At 37.2% G+C, this 23146-nt stretch overlaps 1 protein-coding gene across 5 annotated transcripts in view; it reads right to left on the bottom strand.

Moving 5' to 3' along the window:
- Positions 1 to 23146, bottom strand: part of ASCC3 (activating signal cointegrator 1 complex subunit 3) — a 298713-nt gene that overhangs the window by 246986 nt on the left and 28581 nt on the right. For all 5 annotated transcript variants that reach the window (XR_005933537.1, XR_005933536.1, XM_030038284.2 and 2 more), the window contains exons 3-4: positions 22273 to 22423; positions 17419 to 18002 (exon numbers count right to left, since the gene is read on the bottom strand). Coding sequence is in view for 3 of the 5 variants with exons in the window: in XM_030038284.2 (XP_029894144.1) it covers positions 17419 to 18002; positions 22273 to 22423 (735 nt within the window). In the remaining 2 variants the exon portion in view is untranslated. The remainder of the gene's footprint in view (positions 1 to 17418; positions 18003 to 22272; positions 22424 to 23146) is intronic.

Genomic DNA, 23146 nt, shown 5'->3' with positions numbered 1-23146 from the left:
TAGTACAAATATATGAAGCACAGCAAGAATTCCAAAATTAGTATTAAAACATGAAAACTAATTTCTTAGAAGACTCAGCCTACAGGTACCAGGCAATACTACTTTTAAATCAAACCGAAATCTAAAGTTAAAATACTAAAATTGATCAGTTACAGGAAAAAAGAAAAATAATTAAGATAATTATTTTTCTTATAACAAGACTCAAAAACCAGACTATCAGATTGAAAGTATAAGTAAATGTTGCTTAATAGGCCTAAACCAGTCATCTTCCCTATTTAATTTCCTGCCAGCTTTGATTACAAATATCTCTTTAGCATTCTTCTTATATTAAAAAGAACCAACATAATCTGTCACAGCATAATTCTAGAATATTTGCTGGAAAGCTTTCTCTGGCTCCTTGTTCAATTCCATACTAAAACTGCCTACCACACTGGATGAAGAGACAAGCACAAAATCACAAAGCATCTTAGCAAATTTTCGTACTATTTTTAGGTGAAAATAAGTAGACTGGAGAGATCACCACCATCATCAATGTTTTAACACTGACTAATTAGAAACTTACACAGATGCACTAGTTTTGAAAATTTCAAACATATAGCTACAAGGCGACTTCCACCAGTTTATTTAGCCTAAAGACTTTGGCAATTAGAAATAATGTCAAATAGCAGCTACAAACAGCAGACTACTGATTTGCCTTATAAAAAGGAAGCCCTGAAGACCGATTTAAACATAGAAAAACTTGCTGTTACGTGATTCCTTAAACTGGTATTTATCTTCAGAAGTATTCTGGGACCAGCTGCTAATGAATTTTGAAGAAAAAAAATTTCTAAAATAATTTCTGCAATTGCCACTTTTCTTACCCATAGATACGAGGGTAAGAAATTCTGACTTTACCCAGCAGAAACCATACATTCATAGAATTAGTTTCTGTATCAGAATCAAACAACTTTTTTTTTTTTTAGGGCTAAGGATTTAAGATACTTATAAAATGGTGATGGTTGGCACAGAATTCTTTCCTGCAAAGAGAAAAACCTGCAGGTTTTCTTAAAGGACAGCAATTCCCAAACCTGACCATTTCAGGAGGACTTGGCTGAGTGTTGAGCCATTCACCTCTAGTCCAACACTTCCGCTATCCCAATGCGTACTGACAGCATAAAAGAAAATACCAGCAAGCCAAGGAGTTCATTAATGTTGCTTAACAGAGGTGGATGATGAAGAGTAGCAAGGGACTCTAATACTGAAAGCTGGTTTTATCTCAGTTAGGATAGTAAAGTCAGAATTTTAACACCCTCCATGAAAGGCTGCCAGGCCCAACAGGCTTCCCCAGGGAAACAGGCCACAAGGCCCGACGCCTTTGCTCATCTCGACCAGCCCCAGGCTGCGCACTCCAACACCCTGGGTTGCCATATGCCCAAGTAGGTGAGAAGGAAACAAGGCAAGTTTTTGCCTGAAACATAGCCTTTTGTATTCTTTTAGGGGTGTGCAGAAAAGGAAAAAGGCTTCAACAGCAAAAAGATTAATTTTTAGCCTAGTTTTCCAAGGAAACAAGGCCTACCAAATCACTCTCTGCATTTACCAGTGTGTGAACTAACAAACAAGTTTTAAGCCTCTCCAGTAACTTCCAGATTCAACAGAGACAGAAATGTTTGGGGCCGGCAGAGGAGACCGATGTGAATGACTGCTCTTCTTGCGTCCTGCTCTTATCCTCTGCACGGCTGGAGCATGAGCACAGCGGCATTAGCACGCACCAGTGAGCCCACCAGTAAAGCACCAGCACAAATTCTTCTTCGGCCGGCAAAGCCGTAGCAGTCACACCGCAGCAGACACGGGGTAATAGAAACCATGCAACGCAGAGAGCCACAGGAGACCCAGCCCTGTGACTTCTGCAGCTCAAGCAGCTGTGGGTTTGGGATTTTTTTGTGGGGTTTCCCCCCTTCCCACCTTGCATATAAAATTATTTGGAGAAAAGTGATTTTGTGTCGAGTTAATGAGTGAGCCTTAATATTTCAGGTGCCATCTGACTGCATTTCTTGCAGAACTTGTAGTTTCTTATGTCTCCATGTGGATGTGAAAAGAACATCTAGGCATTAAAAAAAATAAAAAGGGAAAAGTTCTATCAGTTACAGACTGGCTTGCTCTAGAAAAAGATCTCATTAAGTTTAATGATATATTGAAGCTGATTCAAAAGTTATCATGAATAGATCAAGCCTCATACCACCTCAAAGATACAACAAGCTCGCTCTCAGTGCAAAACTGAAGTAAAGGGAGTTGACAGGAAAGAGGAAAAGTTACTGACAGGAAGGAAAGCAACCAGCTCAGTGCCAGGATGAAGCCTAGCATCTCTTGGCCCTCACTGTGGCTCTTTCATTATTTCTTAAGTTCTGTCCTCAAAAACCAGCACTCGAATGCCATTCAATTTGGTTTCTTATGAAGGGAGACAGCATGGCTCTGTTTCCACAAAAAGACAAAGTTTCCTATCATCCGTGGGGTTTCAACAGTCCTTGGACATCAACAGAGCTGTATACTTCTGATTTAAAAAAAGAAGGCCACAACTAAAAAAGGAGAAAACTGTATCAAAAATAACTGGATTATTTTCTCTATATGAAAGGGAAGCAGATAAGCTCCATGGTCAAGAATAATGAGACCCAAGCTTTGTATTGTCTGAATATAAAATTCTTAGTAATTTTAATAAAATTACAAAGAAAAGAATATGAGCTTGAAAAGCCAGTCTCATGCCAAGTTAGAAGCTTTGATGATAAGATAAAACACCACAGGGGTGATCCACATATGCCTGTACTTTCCCAAAATGGGTACTGCTTTTATGAACTAGGTAATGGAGAATAAGCTTTGTGATATGTTAATTTGTTAGGGCTAGAAAGCCCTTTTACTGAACAAAAGGAAGAGCCACTTTGACGCTTAAAACCAAACATGTTTTATGAGACAAGTTGCTTTGACATGAAAATATCTGTGATGCAAAGGTACACACACACAAAACTAAAAGCTAACGTAATTTCACGACACATTAAGAAAAATGCAGATTAAGTTACATCAACATAGTATCATATTCCAAGTTTTCATGTGCTGTTGCATATACATAGCAATGAACATTTAAATTAGCTGGTTTTAAGTCAAAATGGATGCTAAACAGTAGCTTTTTGAACTGTTCTCTCAAAGGAGCCTCACAACAAGAGCTACCCCACTTCTTTATTGATTTTTACCAAGAAATAATTTCTAAGGACAGCTTGAATTTTATTTTCATCTTCCTATAGTAAACTTGTGTGTGACGGTTATTGAGATAAACCTAACAAATTAGCTTTTAGTAAGCAGTTACATGAAAGTAATACAATAGCAGCAGAAATTCAGTCTGTCCTCAGAAAAGTTCCCTCACAAAAGTCTTCTAAACTGTCCAAAGACAAAAGAGGAGCCATACTGCATTCAGAGAGATTTAGAGATGAAATTTTGGCAGGACTTCAGGGGGGATATAAGCAAATAATGACAGAATAGAAAGTAAAAGGAATGTGAACTACTACAAAACTACTTTGGCTATAAGCACTTCCTCTTTTTTTATTATGTCCCAGATACTTGGAAAAACTACTAGATATTGCTCTTCCATGTTTTCTAACAAACCTCTTAACAATGATACTGAAGCATGGGATTCATAACCATTTGTAAACGTTCAGACACGGATCCTAGATAGGTTTCCTAAACTTACAGCTAACTTCATGAACACTAGCAGATTAGTAACAATCACTAGTAGGGCTGGTTGAAGAGTTCTGAGGAAGCAAAAGATGAACATTTCTGGAAGTCAGATAAGTACTTCCATTTCCTTCTGTCACCAAAAATAAGCCATATATAACTTTTGAAGTGCCTTATACAGTTTTTAGGTAACGTTTTAACTATCACTTCAGACTTTGTTCAATATTGCAAAAAAAGCTACCAAATGAACAGTGGTTCAATAATAATGAAGAACTAGTACCAATAGTAGCAAGTATGTAACATGTACACGGACGTACCAGTACAATCTGCGACAATTCCCATTACTAAAGAGCACTGGTAGTCTAGCTATGCCCTATAGAAAAATGGATATTAAATATTTATTGAAATAATAATAATCTACTCCTGATTCTCAGTGTCTGCTTCAAGCCCTTACAGGCAACTGAATTTCTATGTCCAAATGGAGCAATTAGGTAACTTACAGCATCCTGAAGAATGTCTCACAAGAAGTAGACAATTGCTCTGTGTGTAACAGTTCTGAGAGTTGATGCTCATGTGCATTTAACAGTGAAAATTGCTCGGTTACTGCAAAAGCTGTGCTAGCACTGGAAACAAACTTGCCTAGAACGTGAAAGTTAACTGAAACTCTTGGTGAGATTCTTCCTCACTGAGAAGAACAGCCAGTATTTACAAAACGTTTGTTTTATGCTGCCAGTCTACTGCTACTGCTACCCCCTCTCTCTCTCTGAGTGCCTTTTCCTGCAAGCTACAGTCCATTGATGCATTACTCCCACACTAAATATGTTTGTACTACTGCTGCTTCTTCACATCAAGCCAGACTGGCAATTATTTTTTCATATTTCATTTCCTCAGTTTTCCATGTTTTATTTCACATGCTACCTTCTATAAGATGGACCTCCTGTGAACCCTTTTCCAATTATTTTTTAGTGCCTCCTATATATAGTAATGACGAAGTCATCTTCTGAAACTCCTTTCCCTGTCAGTAGGCGGTCTATATTACCACATTCTCCACTTAAGATCAACTATGAAATGTAGTTATAACACTGAAAGTATCTGGCAGTGCTTACAATGAAGGTCTTTAAAGTCTTTCCAACGGGATATAACCATACAGATGTTGACGTCTTTGAAATATGTTCAGTCAAAATAAAAGTTTCTGGTTGTGGATTTCCAGTTTTTATTTAACTATCTACATACCTGGATGAATATTTTTATGTTTTCAGCACCTGCATTTTTTTAAAGAATGCCAATTTAAGTAGCATGTCAAGATATTTAACATTTAATTTGATTACTTTGAGTAAGGAGAGCCAGTAGCCTCCTTATTCCAAAATTCCACTTGCAAATTCCTTCACTCAGCCAACTTCTGCAGTTTTGTTTTGTTCTTTAATGAACGTAACATTAATAAGGAAAAGTTTAATAATGACTTCTACGTAACAAAAGAAAGTACCATGATTTTTTGCTCTTCTTATATGTAGCCTCCATAAACCTAATCTCCACAAACTTAGGGCTTCAGTAAACATTGCCGAGTAATACAAGATAGTAATATACAACTATCTATATAATATACTATGTTTATACTATACATAATATAGTATAATATAAGATGCTGAAGCACAGAACGCTTTTGTTGCTTTTCTGCAGAGTCCATGCCTAGCTCCAGCAGGGCATTAACATGCTAAGTTTAGAGGTCTGGAGAATTTCAGCAGCATGACAGAAACATACTCCTGAGACACTCAGTTTTGGCATCAAACATCCAAGATTTTCCCTGTATTAATGCATTTTTGAAAGCTGTTTCACAACATCTTTTGTCTCTTACGATAAATAAAGTAATAAATACGATAGCTCATAAAAAAAAATAGTTCATGCTCTAAAACAAGCTGTTTAGTCAAAGTTTTTATGACAAAAACCCCTATAATGTAATCTATTTTCCATTTTGAACAAAAAACTTGCAGCATGACTATCCTCTGTTCACACGAGCATTCATTTTTTGCTAAATGTTCTAGGTAGTTATTACTACATCTGCTTATATCACGTATTCAAGACCATTTTATTAACAGTCTAAAACTCATTGGATTAAACTAGTTAAAATCAATAAAGAGTAGTTAACCAGTGGGCATGTAGCCAGATATCCAGTTCCTCTGTGGGAAAGTCTCAAAAATGCAATGGCACCATAACACTGAAGCTCTTGTAAGTGGCAAAAATTTCCCAAGCCACGTAGAAGTACATATCAGTGCAATCCTATTTTGTAATGGTGCTATTTTGCTGGCTGTGCATGTAAAATACCAGCTATACATATAAACAGTTCAGAAATCACCTCTGTAAAACAAATTAAAAATATAAGCACTAAGACAAGTAGCAAAAACAAAGCCCTCTTGAAACCAAGGAGAAATCTCCAACTGATTTTAATGATGTTAGTATTTTATCCTAGAGGTCTTGTCTTTGTAGTTACAGATGTTTAATTACTATTTCAAAATACATTCAATTTTCCTATTTCTTTCACTTTGGAAAATCATGTCAGCCGTTTCACCACTGACTTTAGTTTCTGGCCAATTTAATTTTCTCATTCACTAACAAGTTGTACTGTTTACTTATGCCTCAGTACTTTATGCTATTTGTTGTATTTCAAAAAGCGTGTTCCACTACATTTTCTAAAGATTATATACTAAAACTACTTTTGTTGGTCTCAAGTTCTGCCAAATTGCATTTTGACACCGAAGTTGTCTTTCTCCTCCTAATAATGGCTTGATGAAAACCATGCAGGGAAAACAGCAGCCTTCCACTGGGGCTCTCAGAGAACCTCTGGTTCTGCTTCAGATGAGTTAGAAAAGCTGCAGCTGGGAGTCCTAAGCCTGAAGAGAAAAGCAGCAGCTTACACAGAAAAGCCAGGCTTTGGCTTTGACAGGGAACAGAGAACCTTCTGGGAGCAATGAAGCACACGCAATTAGACTGATGTGCCAAGCTAGTGACAAGTAAAACTGAGCTTCCAATAGCAGAACATTCATGTTTGGTATTTGGAGGAGCTAAGCATTTGCAAAGTCCAATATCTGGCATTCTACAAAGCAACAAAAAGCTGATGCTTCATGTCAATATTTTGCTTAGGAAAGAAAAGTACACATCCACTTTCACACCTTCACACTGCACTTTTCTGATGGGGAAGGTCAGCTTGTAACTAGAGGAACAGCTATGCAGCATATAAAAACAAGCTCCACTTGCCCACTGAGCCAAGCAGAAGTATTAGTCAAATATTGAACCAGAGCCAATTGCACTGTGCACAAATAACACAGCCTGTTTCTTTAAAGCATCTCTGTTGGAGCCTGCACAGTATGTCAGAAGAAGGAACTCAACACTTGCACCTGAGCACCACACAAGTCTGCTGAAAATGAAATGCCGAAGCACTTTTCACAGTCAGTATCATAATGTGAACTGTGAAGAGTTCAGAGTTCTTAATATAAATTCCATACTCAGACTGCTCAGGGAATCACTCTCCACACAGACCTGAGAATTATTAAACTGTTGTGAAACATAACACTAAAGTTCTGACTATTGAAAACAATGAGCAAGAAGTAAATACAGTAAAGACAGACAGTGTCTGCAGTGTATGCTACTGACAAACAGCACACTAAGTCACTACCAGGAAACAAAATCTACACACACTTGCTTAGTCTTATTCTGAAATAACGTGATATTGTGCAATGCTGTATATGCTCTTCCATTCATTACCTGAAGGAGTGAATAAGTGTCTGCAGCCCGTTGGAATTCAAAAATCCTCTTGTAGCTGGTTTGCATTATGAGCTCTAAAATAGGCTGTTTTCTTGTCGAACTGTGTTTCACTGTCATTTCACGTTACATTTGTCTTAGCTTACACATTGAAAAAAATTTAAATGTTCATATAAATAATGTTAGGCTTTTAAAGGGTATTAGAAATTTCGTCAAGTAAATTAAGACTGTATGTATTTTATCTTAAAAGAATAATGACCATTACAGATTCCTGTTTAATGCAAGAAACTAAAGGAATGATTTCTCTGAACAACAAATGTCCATTATTTATAGATACTTAATTTAGGAGACCAATTTAACACATCTGAAATCAAGGTCACTTTAAAACCTAATTGAGATTACTTGCAACACAAGGACTATTTCCTGTATACCATAATTTATTAAGTTACACATAAGGTTAAATTACAAGTATTTAAAAGGCCCACTCCACTTATTTATTATGAGATTCTACCAACAAGGAACTTGTTACAAAAGAGGAAGCTTTTTAATTTAAAAAAAAGAACATATGAGGGTAAAGGATAGTTTACACTTGATTTTAATGCAAGAAATCCATCAGAAAAAATGACTATTTAAGTTAATACAGAATTAGGAGTAAATGTAACAGAAGAATTTTCTCCAATTACTTCTATTTATTTAATTGAAATGACAGAATCACAGAACGGTTGAGGTTGGAAGGAACCTCTAGAGATGGTCTAGTCTCCAGGGTTGGAGACTCCACAGTCTCTTGAGCAAACTGCTCCTGTGTCCAACCACCTTCACAGTGACAGACATATTTATGTTTCCATGGAACATCCTGTATTTCAGTTTATGCCCATTGCCTCTAGTCCTGCCATTGGATATCACCGAGAGGAGTCTAGCTCCATCTGCTTCACACCCTCACCATCAGATTCTGATCAGATCAGATCCCCGTGAGCCTTCCCTTCTCCAGCCTGAACAACCCCAGCTCCCTCAGTCTCTTCTTGTATGTCAGATGCTCCAGTCCTTTTGTCATCCCCTGTGGCCCTTTGCTGGACTCAGTCCAGTATGCCCATACTGGACATGACCCTACACTTCTCAGATTTTAGTTGTTCATCTTACTGCTCAAAGCAGCACAATAAAATGCATGAGTGTGATGTTAATTAAAAAAGCCTAACATTTAAGTTATTACTTAAACCAGATAGTTTTCATAGCTTTTGCTCTGTGCTGCTTGCCTTCCTCTCCATTTTATGAGCAAAATGAAGCAAGTACACCCTATCAATAAAATACTATTAACAATAAAGGCAAAAGAAATGATGACATGTATTCTCCAGAATAAGAGGCAAGTACTGATCAAAGTCAGTCTAGACACACCTTTTGTCATGACCAGACTATCATGTGAAATGCAATATCAGCATTTTTTAATTAGAACTTTTTCAGCTTTGGGGAGGGGGGGGGATATAGGAAAGGAAACTTTATTCAAATAAGAGGAGACAGCATCAGATAAAGTAAGTGATGATAATCCAAGAACTGTGGGGCTTTTTGAAAGATAAACAGGATAGAGAAAGGTGATATTTACCCAACTTCACAACATATTCTTTCCTTGTAGCACATGAAACTCCAAGTGGAGAAAACACAACAGTTAACATAATCCAGGAAAATTTAAGGCATCTTATCTCCTTTATCAACCCATCAGTTCACAGAGTAACATACTACCCGATATTAATATGCATATCAGAAATTAATTCAGCACCCAATATTAAAAAAAACCAACACAGAAGCTATGTTCTAAAAAATATGCATATTTTTACAGTATCCATGAGATACATGATAAAAAACTGTCTAGAAAAAAAAGATTAAAAAAAATCAACTGTAACTAAAGGGCTAGGGAAAAAAACATATTATCTGTTGACTACTGAGCTCTACAGTTTCCATTCTGATCAGAATTAACAACACTGACCAGCCCTGGTTTACCGTGAATGACATGCCCTGTGACTTGCAAGCTGCAGCATGAGGCTGCTACTTCTACTACCAAATCTGTCCATTATGTTTTGGTTTAGACATAAAAAAATTCTACAAAAAAAAAAAAAAAAAAGACTCATTGCTGCAGGCTGAAGGATATACAGTTTCAGAAATACAACTTAGTTTTCAAGTATCAAGAAAACACATGAAATCCAAGTTTGCCTAACTCGGGGAAAAGACTTTATAATCTGTGATTACCTTTTCTTTTCCTTATTTAACTGCAAATATCATTTAACAAGAGTTTCAAAGGCAAATTTCCTACTTAGATGGAACCGTGTATGCTTCCAGAAGGTGGTGATGCTATACTAGATTTGACTGTATAGATTGGAAAGACTTCTTGAAAGATGACTACAGAGGACAAAAACCAAATCAAATAAAACTAATCTCTTGCTGTGTGCTTCTTTTATTTGTCTTCACCAGCACTGTTGTGCCCCAGGGCTTGGGAACAAAAATCCAGTTTGATGCAAACACAGACCCACCGTCGGGGAAGGAAGAGTTGGTATGGGAACTGTTACAGGAGCTTGACCCCTACAAATCGATGGGCCCTGACAATCTCCACCTGAGGGCGTTAAGAGAGCTGTCTGACGTTGTTGCGAGGCCGCTCTCCTTAATCTTTGGGAAGTCGTGGGGATCGGGGGATGTCCCAGAAGACTGGAAGAAGGCTAATGTCACCCCCGTCTACAAGAAGGCCTTAGAGGAGGATCCAGGAAATGACAGGCCCGTCAGTCTTACTTCAGTCCCTGGGAAAATTATGGAACGAACCCCCCTGGGGGCTACCGCAAGCCAAATGAAGCACGTGACTGGGAAAAGCCAGCACGGATTCACCAAGGGCAAATCGTGCTTGACAAACCTGATCGCCTTCTACGACAAAGTAACCTGCTCCGTTGGTGTGGGCTGAGCGGTGCACACCGTCTAGCTGGATTTCTCCAAGGCTTTTGATACGGTTTCCCACAGCCTCCTCCTAGAGAAACTGGTGCGTTACAGCCTAGACAAGTGTTCTGTGCGGTGGGTGGGGAACTGGCTGACAGGCTGCACCCAGCGAGTGGCGGTAAATAGCTCCTCTTCCAACTGGCAACCTGTCACAAGTGGGGTCCCCCAGGGATCGATATTGGGCCCAACACTGTTTAATACCTTCAAAAGCGATCTGGACGATGGGATCAAGCGTACCCGATGAAGCTTGCTGATGATACCAAAGCGAGCGGGGAAGCGGACGCTTTGGAAGGGAAAGCCACCCTGCAGGAAGACCTGGATAGGCTGGAAGAGTGGGCTAACAAGAACCTTATGAAGTTCAACAAGGACCCGTGTAAGGTCTTGCACCCGGGCAAACATAATCCAGGAGTGCAGCACAGGCTGGGATCTACCCGCTGGGGAGGAGCGCTGTGGAAGGGGACCTGGGGAGGGCGTCCCGGTGGACAACCGGCTCAATGTGAGCAAACGGTGTGCTGCTGTGCCGAAGCAAGCCATCAGGATGCTGGGTTGCATCGACAAGGGCATCCCCAGCAGAGAAAAAGAAGTCATTATCCCGCTCTACTCAGTGCTTGTCAGGCCACACCTGGAATACTGTGTGCAGTTTTGGTCCCCGCTATGCAAACAAGATGTGGGCAGGCTGGAGAGGGTCCAGAGAAGGGCCACAAAGATGATCAAAGGACTGGGAAGCCTGCCATAGGAGGAAAGGCTGGGAGAACTGGCCTTGTTCAGCCCTGAGAAAAGAAGGCTTAGGGGAGACCTTGTCACCGTGTTCCAGTATTTAAAGGGTGGCTACAAAGAAGATGGGGACATCCTTTTTACAAGGAGTCGCATGGAAAAGATGAGGGGTAATGGGTACAAGTTACTCCTGGGGAGGTTGCAGTTGGATGCAAGAAGGAAATTTTTCACAAAGAGAGCAATGAGCCATTGGAATGATCTCCCCAGGGAAGCGGTGGATTCCCCAGCATTGGACACTTTCAAGATTCATCTGGACAGGATGCGGGGCCATCTTGTCTAGACCGTGCTTTTGCCATGAAAGGCTGGCCCAGGTGATCCTTGAGGTCCCTTCCAACCGGGTATTCTACGATCATATTTATTGGCTCATATCCCTGTATCAGGGAATAATTTTAGTGTTTTTTAATCTGAAAGTATCCGGGCATGTTTTCTATTCTGAATTCCACAGATCAGCTGACTGCACTATCTAGGTCCCTTATTGTAGCACAAAATTCCTTTTTGAAAGGGAAATTTTGACTCTTCATTATTTAGTCTTAATTACTGACCTGTTACTTTAATTAATTTGATTTTTAAAATTAAAATTCAAATTTGTCTACAGTTAAAGAAAAAATTATTTTGGATATAAGGATAAGGTGGTTAAAGAGAAGAGAGTATGGATATAAAAATGATCACATCAAAGCTAGAAATAAAATTCTTGCAGCTTGAGTGCAAGATAATCATAAACCTTCAAAAACTAACACATGAAATTGTAGGTCAGGGAGCACACATCTACAAGTGCAATAACACTGTGGATAAGAAAAATATTAACACGATTGGAGAAGAGTTAAAAGGATATATTTTGAAAAAAATAATCAAACAGACATCAGGTAACTGGAAAATGGCATAAACGTAGCATGTACTTACTAATGATAAATCACTTGGTCTAACACTTCATTAATCTAGAAAATGGATAAATAGCAGTTGTCTCACATGTGGACTTCATTGAAAACATTGCAGTTTTCCACATGAGGACTTGTTAAATTCATGAAGATGAGCATTAATAGAAGAATTAAAAGTTGGCAAGGAACTGCCTGAAGGGTAAATGAAAGGAAAGGCAATGTTGAAAATGTGTAGAATCATCTGGAAAAAAAACCTTACAAGTGCAGTTGTTTGATGCTCGTGTTTCAAATTGGTAAAAAAAAAAAAAAAAAAAAAAAAAAAAAGGTAACTGTAGCACAGGAAAAGTGAAAGTGATCATAAAACCAGCCCTGAATAAAGCCAGAAAGCAGAAGATAACAAGGGTTCATTTTAACCACCCAGGCAACAAGACTCTGGAGCAGTGTTCAGGGGAGAAGTTCGGACAAACTATGCCACATTTTTTTTATTAGTCTTCCTTAGTTTAAGATATTGTATCACTGACATAAAAAGTCCTTTCTAGGTTCTGTGAAAGTTTAGATTTTGCTTTTCTTTACTCCTCTGTACTTTTTTTGCAGAAAGGCTGGTGGCAGACACAGAGGAGCTTCCTGCCAGTTCGTTGAATCGACAAATTAGTTAAGTTCCCTTTGTTCTTGATCCCAAGAGCATTTACAGGTTCGACCAATAAAGCATATTGGCAGACATTTGTGGTGGGATTAGGATAGGGCAACAGAAACAATGTAGATGAACTCAAGTGGAAAAAAAAAAAATCATTATATTGCCACCAGTGCCGAAGGCAGCTAAAGAAAAGTTACAGGCAGAAGACTGAGAGACAACAGAGCTCCACATAGCAGAGCCTGGGGAAAACTGTCTGCTACATCAAGCATTCAGAGACACACAAACACCACACTTAAAAAAAAGTCCTACTTAATGGAACAACAAAATAATCTATTAAGTTCCATTCTGAAATAAGCATGAAAAGAACTGAATTTCAGTAATAAAGCTGTAACCTTCTGGCTCTAATGGTGAGTGTATTACTGGATGGATCTATTAAGGAATACATATAGGAAGAGGTGCTGCCCAACTCTTGACCTCTTTTTCTTTTCCATCGTTTAAAACGTATATTCCAGAACTTGTACTTTTTCTGATTTCAGGTCTACTTTGATTTGAAAGGAATGTGTTTGACCCTGGAAGGAAGGATTCAGCACCTGCAAACTCCATGTTACTACCCTTTGGTCTCTTACTGTCATTTTCATTACCTGAATGTGGTGCGTATAACAACAAGGAAGAAGCCATATCTTACTTTTTTGGTAGGAATGATGAATAATGAATTATTCTTACAAATGAAATAAAAAGGAATGCTTGTTTCCCACTGTGACAGTTTGCAATACAGCTGGATTGTATTTAACTGACAGAAGCCCTAGATGCTATAGTTCAAGTATGTATATACGTTACTTCTAATGCAGAGAGCTGGAGGTAGTCACAAGTATAAAGCAGACAAAAGAAGTCTAAGCAGTAAACTTCTTGTGTCTTATTTTATAGGCAAACAAATGTACCATATATAGAGATAAGTAAACATACGTACTACTCGCATAATATGCGAACTACTACTTACAGTGTAATTTTCTTGAAACAGTTCTGCTGTTTCACATCCTAGCCTAGTGTTCTTCTAGTCATTTATACAGCATTTAACTTGATTTTGTCTGGGAAGCACCATTTAATCTAATACGCTGAATGACATTCATGTTTCTAAATTTTATTTGGGCAAAGTTCTTCCCTTGGCTTGAGATGAATAAATTGCACAATTTTTCATAATTATGCAGTATAAACTAGATCTTAACACAATTCTGATTGCATTTCCTTTTTTACCTCTAGTTATTTTATCTCTATAGGAAATTTCTTCCTGTTTTGTTGTGATAAAGGGATAATGCACCTCTGCATTAGTGTAAAAATAGAGATAGGCATCTCCAAAATAAAATTCAGAAAAATACTGCAGACAAACTATGACAAGAGTTCACAGAAGAAAGAGACACACCCTCTGAGAACAGCACGGTATAACCAAAGAGGGACTGAACTCCTCCAAGTTTTTCCTAGTAACCTGGGAGGGGTTAGGTGGCAAAGTTGCTAAAATGCTCTCATGACTCAAGTCTTCATTCTGAAAGCATCATGTACTAGAAACTGAATACTCGAATTGAGGAATGCACTGCATACTAAGTTTTAGTAAAAAATAATAATAAAAAGCACAATGGTTATCAGGCAAAACTCTACAGTTTGTCATCAGCTTTTTCCTCCTGTTTTTAAATAATCGTCTTGTTACTGCATCATTACCATTTCATGCTCATCAACAAAATCTGACATGCAGTGAAAAGCATGCTTCAGTAGCTGTCATTTAGCTTTACCAGACTTTATGTCCCCAATGAAAAGCACATGTCCTAAGCACTTAGAAAAATAAATTATAACTCCCATAACACTCCAAGCATAAGAATCAATTTTTGTCTAATTAAGAGTCACCAGTGATGTGCCAGATAAACAAACTGTCCCAAAGGAACTGCGGAATGTTCTTAAATAGTGAAAACAAAGAACAAAGTATTTCTTCTACCTCACTGACCACTTTAAACATAAACTATACAGTGCTGGAGAAAGAAGCTCATTTCAATTCCTTGTAGAGCTCATTAAGCAGATAAAAACCTAAACAGCATACATGCGTATGCCTATACACACACTATGAAAGAAACAGGATGTCACCCCTGAAATGATCTAAAAATGCTCATATTCTTAATGTGATCTGGAATCTTAATAAACTTTGCTTAAGGATCAAATGAAATTGTCTTGGAGAAGTCCACTTGCCAATATCCTCACCACCAGCATGATCTTTTCTTGTTTTAATAATAAACAGGCAATGGTATCTTCCTAAACAGAAAAATAGACATGACCACTGTTTTAAAATATGAAAATGTATTTTACAGATCTGGATTTTTATTTATCCTTTCATATCCATTGTTCTTTTCCTCTTGGTTTATAAAGAAAAAAAGAATTTCTTAGAGCATAGAGACCTTAGCATGTATGCATCACCCCAATTAATGTAAGATTTTCAGTATGCATGATCAATCACATATTTTTTATACCATCTCATATGGCAAGTCTACGACCTAGTTCTAGAAATAGGTTATCTTCAGGTTTAAAAACACCATCTGCTCTTAATGATGCCACCAGCAAAATTGCTATAATAAAAAAAAAATAATAATCCCTAAGTGATGGTAAAATCCAAAGCCCAGAAATTTTTAAGTCATGACTACTCTACAGGGAGCACAATACAAATGCCAGCTAGCTTTTAAGAAAAGGTGATCAGGTTCAAATTAGTGTTACCTCCTCCTTGGCCTCCACATTGTGCAATGAACAATGAATTAATAAGATTGTTGCAAGGAAAGGCAACATGGGGCCAAAATAAGGAGAATGGGGAGATAATTTATTTTTTTTATTACCAAGAGTTCTTAAAAATCCAAAATAAGATGCAGGTTTCAGATACTTAAGGGAAAGAGTCCTTTTTCTCTCCAGTAAAACAACGAAAAAGATTTACTCTTGCTAAATAATCTTCAGAAAGGTATGTGTACATTGGCAGAGTAAACAATTTTTTTGTATTATCAAATTGAAACTCCTGTGAAGCCATCAAAGCAGAAAGTTTGCCTGAAAGTCTTTGTTCCAAAAACCAAAGGAAAGAAAGTCTTTATTGGCGATCTACATAAAAACTGATAGCTTGAACTTTCTGCCAATTGATTTAGCAATCCATTAAGATCATAAAATTACAAAATAAAAATAAAGTTATTTCTTCTTACTTCAAGTGAAAGGTTTCAAGCATTTCCTTTAACATTTTACAAATTAAACTGAGGCATTATGCAGAAGTATGGAATTATTTCTGCATACCCTGTGACTATAATGGAAAAGTCTTTCACTGATCTAGAAGAAAAATTTTCAAATCTTTATCTCTGTACAATTAATAAACTTCAGCTCCCTGTGGCAAATTAAGGTATTCTTTTTTATGTTTCATTTGACATGCAAGTTTCTTTATCCAATCTCCTTCTCCCTCTTCCTGTCTTCCCTCAATCCAACCACCCAAACTATGAAACTGTTTGCAGACATGCATAAAAGTGTTATTTTTCAAATATATATTAATGCAGTGGAAATTAGATCAGCTTCCCTTTATATTCATATTTAGGTTCTCAAATTAGAAGTTCATAAGAAAATCTTTAGCTCAAAGGACTGCCAAAATGTGGCCTACTGACTACCAAACAAAACAAGAATATGGCTTCAGCAGCTATATCATTATGCAATAGATATCAATAGTTATCTAAACCCAAAATGAAATATTCAGGTCCTTTTCTCTATCACTTCATGGTTTTGTTAAGAATAAAATCTGCAACTGTAATGGCAAAATTCCAGTAAATTTTCATTATACTGTCTTTCACAGGATTATCTATTCCTACCATCATTTATATTTCTGTAGTAAATTTTCAACATTTAAAGTCTTTCTGAAAAGTCAGTTTGAGAATTTAAAGTACTGGATGTTTTCAGGGGAGGAAAGCAGGGCAAGTTAGGGAAAACAAAGTAAACGTAACAGAAACATGCACAGGAAGACTCAGTTAGCAAACTGCGGGAATTGTTTCCCAACCCCATTCAAAAACAGTTCTCTCTTGCCTAAATTAATCTAATTGTCTCTCCTGCACACACCTTGAAAGCCTCTTCACCAGCCCTTAATCATGCTCTTTCCCCTTTCTACCGCTATGTTTATCCTTCAACTCCAGCCTCCCAGCAACTGCTCACTCTCCCTCAAGCTTTCTCTGCCCTTCTTGTAATACACCCATCCCCTTTCCTTATTGAAAGAAATAGAAGTGATATGACAAAGTTTAAGTAGCACCACCTGCACAGTCCTCCAACTTTCCTTCCAGCAACAGGAGGGCTCTGACACTGGAGATGAAACCTGCCCAAGAAAGTTAACTTTGGTTTGGCTTTCCAAGTTCTCACACTTTTATACGGTAGCTTAAATTGCTCAGCTTCTCCATACTTTCTTTTTAAGCAGTAGCCAAACGGCCAGAAAAAAAGAAATAGCCTGTCTGTTATGGGGAAAGGAGACTCTTCACATAAAATTCATGCTGCATCCATCTTCTGCCTGGTAAATTAAGATGCTACCACGTAATTTTTCTCAAGACAAAATGAACCAACCAACCAACCAAAAAGCATAGATGACACATGGATAAAGTATATTGGCATAATCCAATGTAAAATAATTGTGTATTTCTGCAACATTCAAATACAGGCAGTATGGTAGATACGCTACTGTACCTCATTTTGAAGTTCATCGCCACTTTTGGTAGAAGCAAGCATCTCGTACAAAGTACAGCAGAGGTCTTCTGTTGTTGGCCCTCCAGGGGTATCCCCTTGAGATTCATTCAGATACTTTCCAACTTCACACCATAGAAAAGAATCATCTACTTTTTCCAAAGACTTGAGATCAGATTTCTCATCACAGTAATTCTGTAAGTGATTCAGCTGGTTATTCAGAAATTTGTTATAATCTAAGCTTATAATTTTCTGTGCATCGGCCTCACCATTCACAGGCAGCTCCTCAGAGTGATCCAAATCATGCATGTCAAATGAAAACACTATATTTTTACCAAAGAACACTCTGTTATCACCATTTTGCTCTTCAGCCATCTGTATGAGGGCTGTAAGCTGTTCTTCAGTGAAGTGAGAAGCAATCCGATATGTGGCATTACAAGCTGCAGTAGCAGATGATGATGGAAACGGCCCAAACATCTGCTTGATCGCCTTTGTCTCATCATGGCCAACACATTCTTTCCTGTGAAATGTCTTAAAGAGAAAAACAGCTCCGCTTTCAATTGCTTCTTGTCCATTTTCAGCTCCAACTGTTAACAAAACCAAAACCAAATGTAACTGTATACACTTCAAACTAATTCTCTTTCATTGCCTATAACATAACTGTATTCAATTTCTTGCTGCAAGTCTCATCAACAGAGATATGAAACGAAGACCATAACAACAAGTAGCAATTGTTGCAAGGTACTGAATTATAAAAGGTATACAATAGTAAAGCATCTGTCTTCATTATCCTTCTATTTACTAGAAATTCATATTAAGGATTACCAATGCTTTCTTATTTTTCAGAGCTAGAGGAAAAACTTGCCTGAAGTCTTAAACTCACAATAGTATATTTATGACCTTTTTAAAGGTAACAAATTTCCACTTTGTCTCACTGTTTATTCACTGCCTAATCTGAATATTCATAACAGACTAAACATACAGAACTCAGCTGGGAATTACTACATTCTTATAGTAATTTCCAATAGAATTAGTACAGAATGTGCATTAGCTAGAAAAATTGCCCAAAGAAATTAAAGCAAATAAATGCATGAATTTTTATCTGTAGATATTTTGTATCTACAGAATATCATATGGTGCAAATAAAAAACATATTATTAGAGAAAAAAATATGAATTTACCTCTTACACAAATATTCACAAAGGTACTCAAGGAAAACATAAGCAAAAACACCATACGATGAACCAAAATGTCACTACTACACAAAATTTTAAAAGTCACCAAGCATAAACTAAAGAAAACCAGCCAGCATACTGGATTTTTTAGTTTGCTTTATATGAGGACAACATGCAGAATTTTTTTTTAAGTTTAAAAAATGTGTTCTAAAAAATTAGGTAGGTTACTTCAACATTTTTAGTAGAATTAGCATTTCTTACAAGATTGCATAATTTTTAAAACATCTTAAAAGCTTACTGGGGAGATTTACAAGCTGCTATTGTCAAGATGTATTTATCTGGTCAATTCTTTAGTTATATTAAGATCAACCAGCAGAACTCCAGCAGAGAACAGTACAATTTAAGTGATAACACTCATGATTAACCCCTGGTATGGCTAATTCAACTAGCCATTCAAACAAACTATTTATTTTAAAAGGAACAATATTACTCATTTTTTAAATGCCCCAAATGGCATTTCTGGCATAGTAAATGTGGCTGTTCTCTTTTCAGTAATCAAAACTGTCTTGTGCCTGCCTCTGTATGCCTCTGCTATTCAGTTATGGGCCTATGTATTTGCTCTACTATGTCCCCATTTGCTGCCTGTTAAAAAACTAACTGAAATCAATAAGAAGACTCTTAATTACTTTGACAGTGTTACCTGTGACTTGAATCAACTTAGGTTAGGTTTAGCCCCAGCAAAAGCAAGGGCTTTTTTCCTCACAATGTAATGGGAAAGAGCAAAAGAAATCCTGCATAAGCAGATGTAACAAGGCTGAATAACTAGAAATTTAACATATAAATGGAGGTGCCTAAAAATTCAGTATTTCTCTTGAATTTCCCTATGGTGCACTTCGAAAAGCTGAAAAGTTCACGGAGAAGACTGGAGGTGCTATTTACAGGATAATTAGATAGCTACATGTGGAAGATACGTGACAAAGATACACACATATACAATATATATGTAAATATATCTCAAAGGAAAAAGGTGGTTCAGCCTCCCTCTCAGCATTAGCTATATAGGAATCACAGGAAAAAAGACCCCAACGTCTAAAAACTTAGAGACCCAAGTGTGTCTGCATGAACCTCACTCATATTCCTAACATACAAACACACATCATTACTTATACTCACTTGTGTCAGAACAGAAGTACACATTACTAAACCAAAAGAGCAATTGTACTGAAGGATTTGAGAAAAGGCTTTTACATTTATTATGTGCTAATTCTCCTTTATTATCAACATCTCCTATTCATGGAAGCACCTCTTGAAAAAAACCTACCCCTCCCCTCTGAATACCATGAGCCAGCCAAGATAGCCAGAGATGCACTACTTGAAGCCACTCTTCCCTTTTTGTTTTTAAGCCAATCAGGTCATTTCAGTAAGCGACATTTTCCCCATAAAGTAAATCAATATTACAGTATCTGTTGCCTAGGCTGAGGTTGCATATCCTTGACATTAAATTAAAAAGGCACACAAGCAATTCCCTTTCCCTACTATGCGTTTCTGATGATGATGGTTGGAACGTTACTGTCAGTTCAGTTTGTGCCTTGGTCACCGTAATCCATTCTGGTTTGTGTCTCCATAACATTACACATCTTTATTCAGAATTGTCAAAGCTGGTGGTTTCTTTCTAACTTGTTCTAACTAAATAACCATGCATTTGTTTTCATTTGTTTTGTCCTCTCAACTCCATCAAAGAAAAATTTACCACTATTACTTTCAAGTCTTTCAATTTGCTCTACCTACCCACCACACTGGGCCTGCTATTAAAAGGCGGGCGGGGGGGGGGGGTGTAAACAGAAAGTTTTTGCAGCCATCTTTGACAAAAAGTGAAAATTAAAAAAAAAAATTTACACAGCTAATACTCATTTCTGTCATTAGTACAGAAAACACAAATCTGCCAAATTATTTTCATAGATAACATTTTCAGCTAAGCAGCTAAGAATGGCAAATACTTATTTTGCTTATAACCTTTTTTTTTCCCCATCATCAGACATTTTTTCCTACTTGGTATACTACATGTAGTCTTTCTTTTTATATTACAAACTTTATAGTCATTATATATTTGTCAGCCCTAACTTGTCCAAGATTTTACTCCAGTACCCCTTATGATTAAACTATAACCAGCGGATATTTAAAACAACTATGTAGATCTTCTCAATCAATACAGATCTATTATCGATACAGACTGCACCTTCTCCATATTAACTTTAGGCACTGACAGTTGATGCAAATTCACTCCCCCCATCTTGCACGAGTTTCCCCCAAACCTTGCGTATCGCAAGTGCCAGGTGAAATCTGTGCACAGAAGCAGAGGTACTTGAGTTGGGGCAGAAAGGTGGCCCTTCCTAGAGGCCTGTCTCAGAAAGACAGGCAGCCACATGCTTAACTTCTGGCCTGAAGAGGTTAAAGTCTACCAGCAGCACAATCTCTACTACTTGTATTAGAAAAAATAAGATTAAAAAAAAAAAAAAAGAACCAAATTGGTAAAAATAACAGAGTTATGTCGCTAACATGGAAGGAGTGAACCACAAAGCAAAGTTTAGAACATATGTACTGTCATCTAGATGAGTTAAACATTTTTGTCAGTGATTTGAGAAATACTCAACATTTTTCTTCTGATGACTCACTAAAGCAATAGCCATTACAACCATTAACAGCTTTAACAGACATCATCTGTGCAACTGTACAGCACAACCAATTACTACATGCTGGACACAACTAACCTGTCTAGTCTTTTTTGAAAGTGTGTGTTTAGATATTTGGTTTTTTCTCAATTTGATAGTTATTTCCAAAAGAACTGTCGAGAAATAGAAACACAAGTGAGGCAGGTTAACATTTGTACTGTGATAAAAAACTCTGGTCTATAATGCCAAAAAAGGCAAATATATTAATTCTCTCAGTCTTTTTACTTCGGGTTCTACTCAAGATATTTGAAACACAATCAGAAAAGGAAAAAATATCCCTAATAGACTGAAATGAAAAATCTTAAATATATGACAGTTAGAGCTTGAGCCATGTGCTCAGTTTATGAGCTGATGAAGTTAAATTCTGCTAATAGCACAAGCTGAATTAGTTTTAGTCTGTTGATCAAAAACTAAGTTTCCAATCAAAATTGTTTTCACACTTTCTTTGCCATAATATATTTCAGTTTTAAAAGCTTAATTCTAGATGAGTGAAACTTACTATTTATTACTCTCCTCAACACAAAACACTTTAAGCAGAAAACACTTTTATCTGCTTAAGTAGCAGTCCAATTTTTCATACCGATCATGTGGAATTAAAGCAGATAACACCAAGATTGTTCTTTTCTCAGAGTATTGCCATTCCAAAAGAAGCTGTTGCTTTTGCTTACTAAAGGTCAATCACAAACCATAGCACACACTACACAACAATACTATCAAAAGGCAGGAATGTCCATATAAAAACAGAGTATTTTAAAATTAAACAGAAGACCAAATTGTGCATATACATATCAGATTAACTGGAGTTTCAAAGACATTTCAGGGCAAGCCTGGCATCAAGGTAGAATTAAAATTGTACAATTATGCAAAAATATGCGGGCAGAAAGCAGCTTGAAAAAAAAAAACCCAAACAACAAACCAGTATATTATTAGACTACTAAAGAATGAAAACGTACCTATTTGTTTTGCAGCTTGTAATATAGTTTTTAAATCACCATTTACAGTTTGGTGTTCTTTTTTGTCCAAATTGTCATCAACAAACTTTATTATCTTCTTCCATGTAAGATCAGACTTCAACAACTGTTCATGTATTTTTGATCTTTTGGTCTGAAAATACAAAATATTTGGGGTTTTTTTAATTTATTTCAAATTAGTATATGGAGGTTTCTTTAAAATTAAAGATCAGATAAACACACCTCTTTCTAATTGCATTCAGTCAGTATGTAGCAATGATTGTAAGGAGTTTCCCTATTACATTTCTTTACACCCTTTCCTGAGTGTAAGGAAAGAGTAGGATACACACACACACACACTCTCTCACTACTTTACTCTTCCCAAGGCAGAATCCTCTGTAAGGCCAAACTCTTGCAACTTGAAGAGATTTACAGCTCCCAAGATTCCAAATTCATTTCACATTACAGGTTCCCACAATGCATCTATTGCTTTAATGCATTAGTTCTTGGCAGGGGGTGGGGGGGAAGTACCTAAATTCAGTATCACTAAATTCATTCTGAACATCCCCCAACAAGAATCTGAGGTGAACTTAATAATCAAAGGGAAACGTTTGGCTCCCCAACTCTGCATAAGCTCAGAGCTAAAAACATACCAGCCCAGCCCAACTTAACTTCCTGAAAGACGAAGTAACAGGGCTGTACTGTAACACAGCCAAGCAACCCTATCCACGTAGCACACCGTGATTGTAAGGGCCTAGCATAAATCACAAAGCTACAGCAAATGTGAGTTTGAGTGAGGACACTCTGAAGGAATGCACAGGAAACTAGACACACTCTGCTCAGTTTTGCTTGCCTACTCTCATAAAATAGCAATGCA

This window comes from Aquila chrysaetos, chromosome 2, assembly GCF_900496995.4.
Source record: "Aquila chrysaetos chrysaetos chromosome 2, bAquChr1.4, whole genome shotgun sequence".
NCBI lineage: Eukaryota > Metazoa > Chordata > Aves > Accipitriformes > Accipitridae > Aquila > Aquila chrysaetos.
Note: the sequence above shows the minus strand (reverse complement) of the source record. Positions and strands in the feature narration are given on the sequence as shown.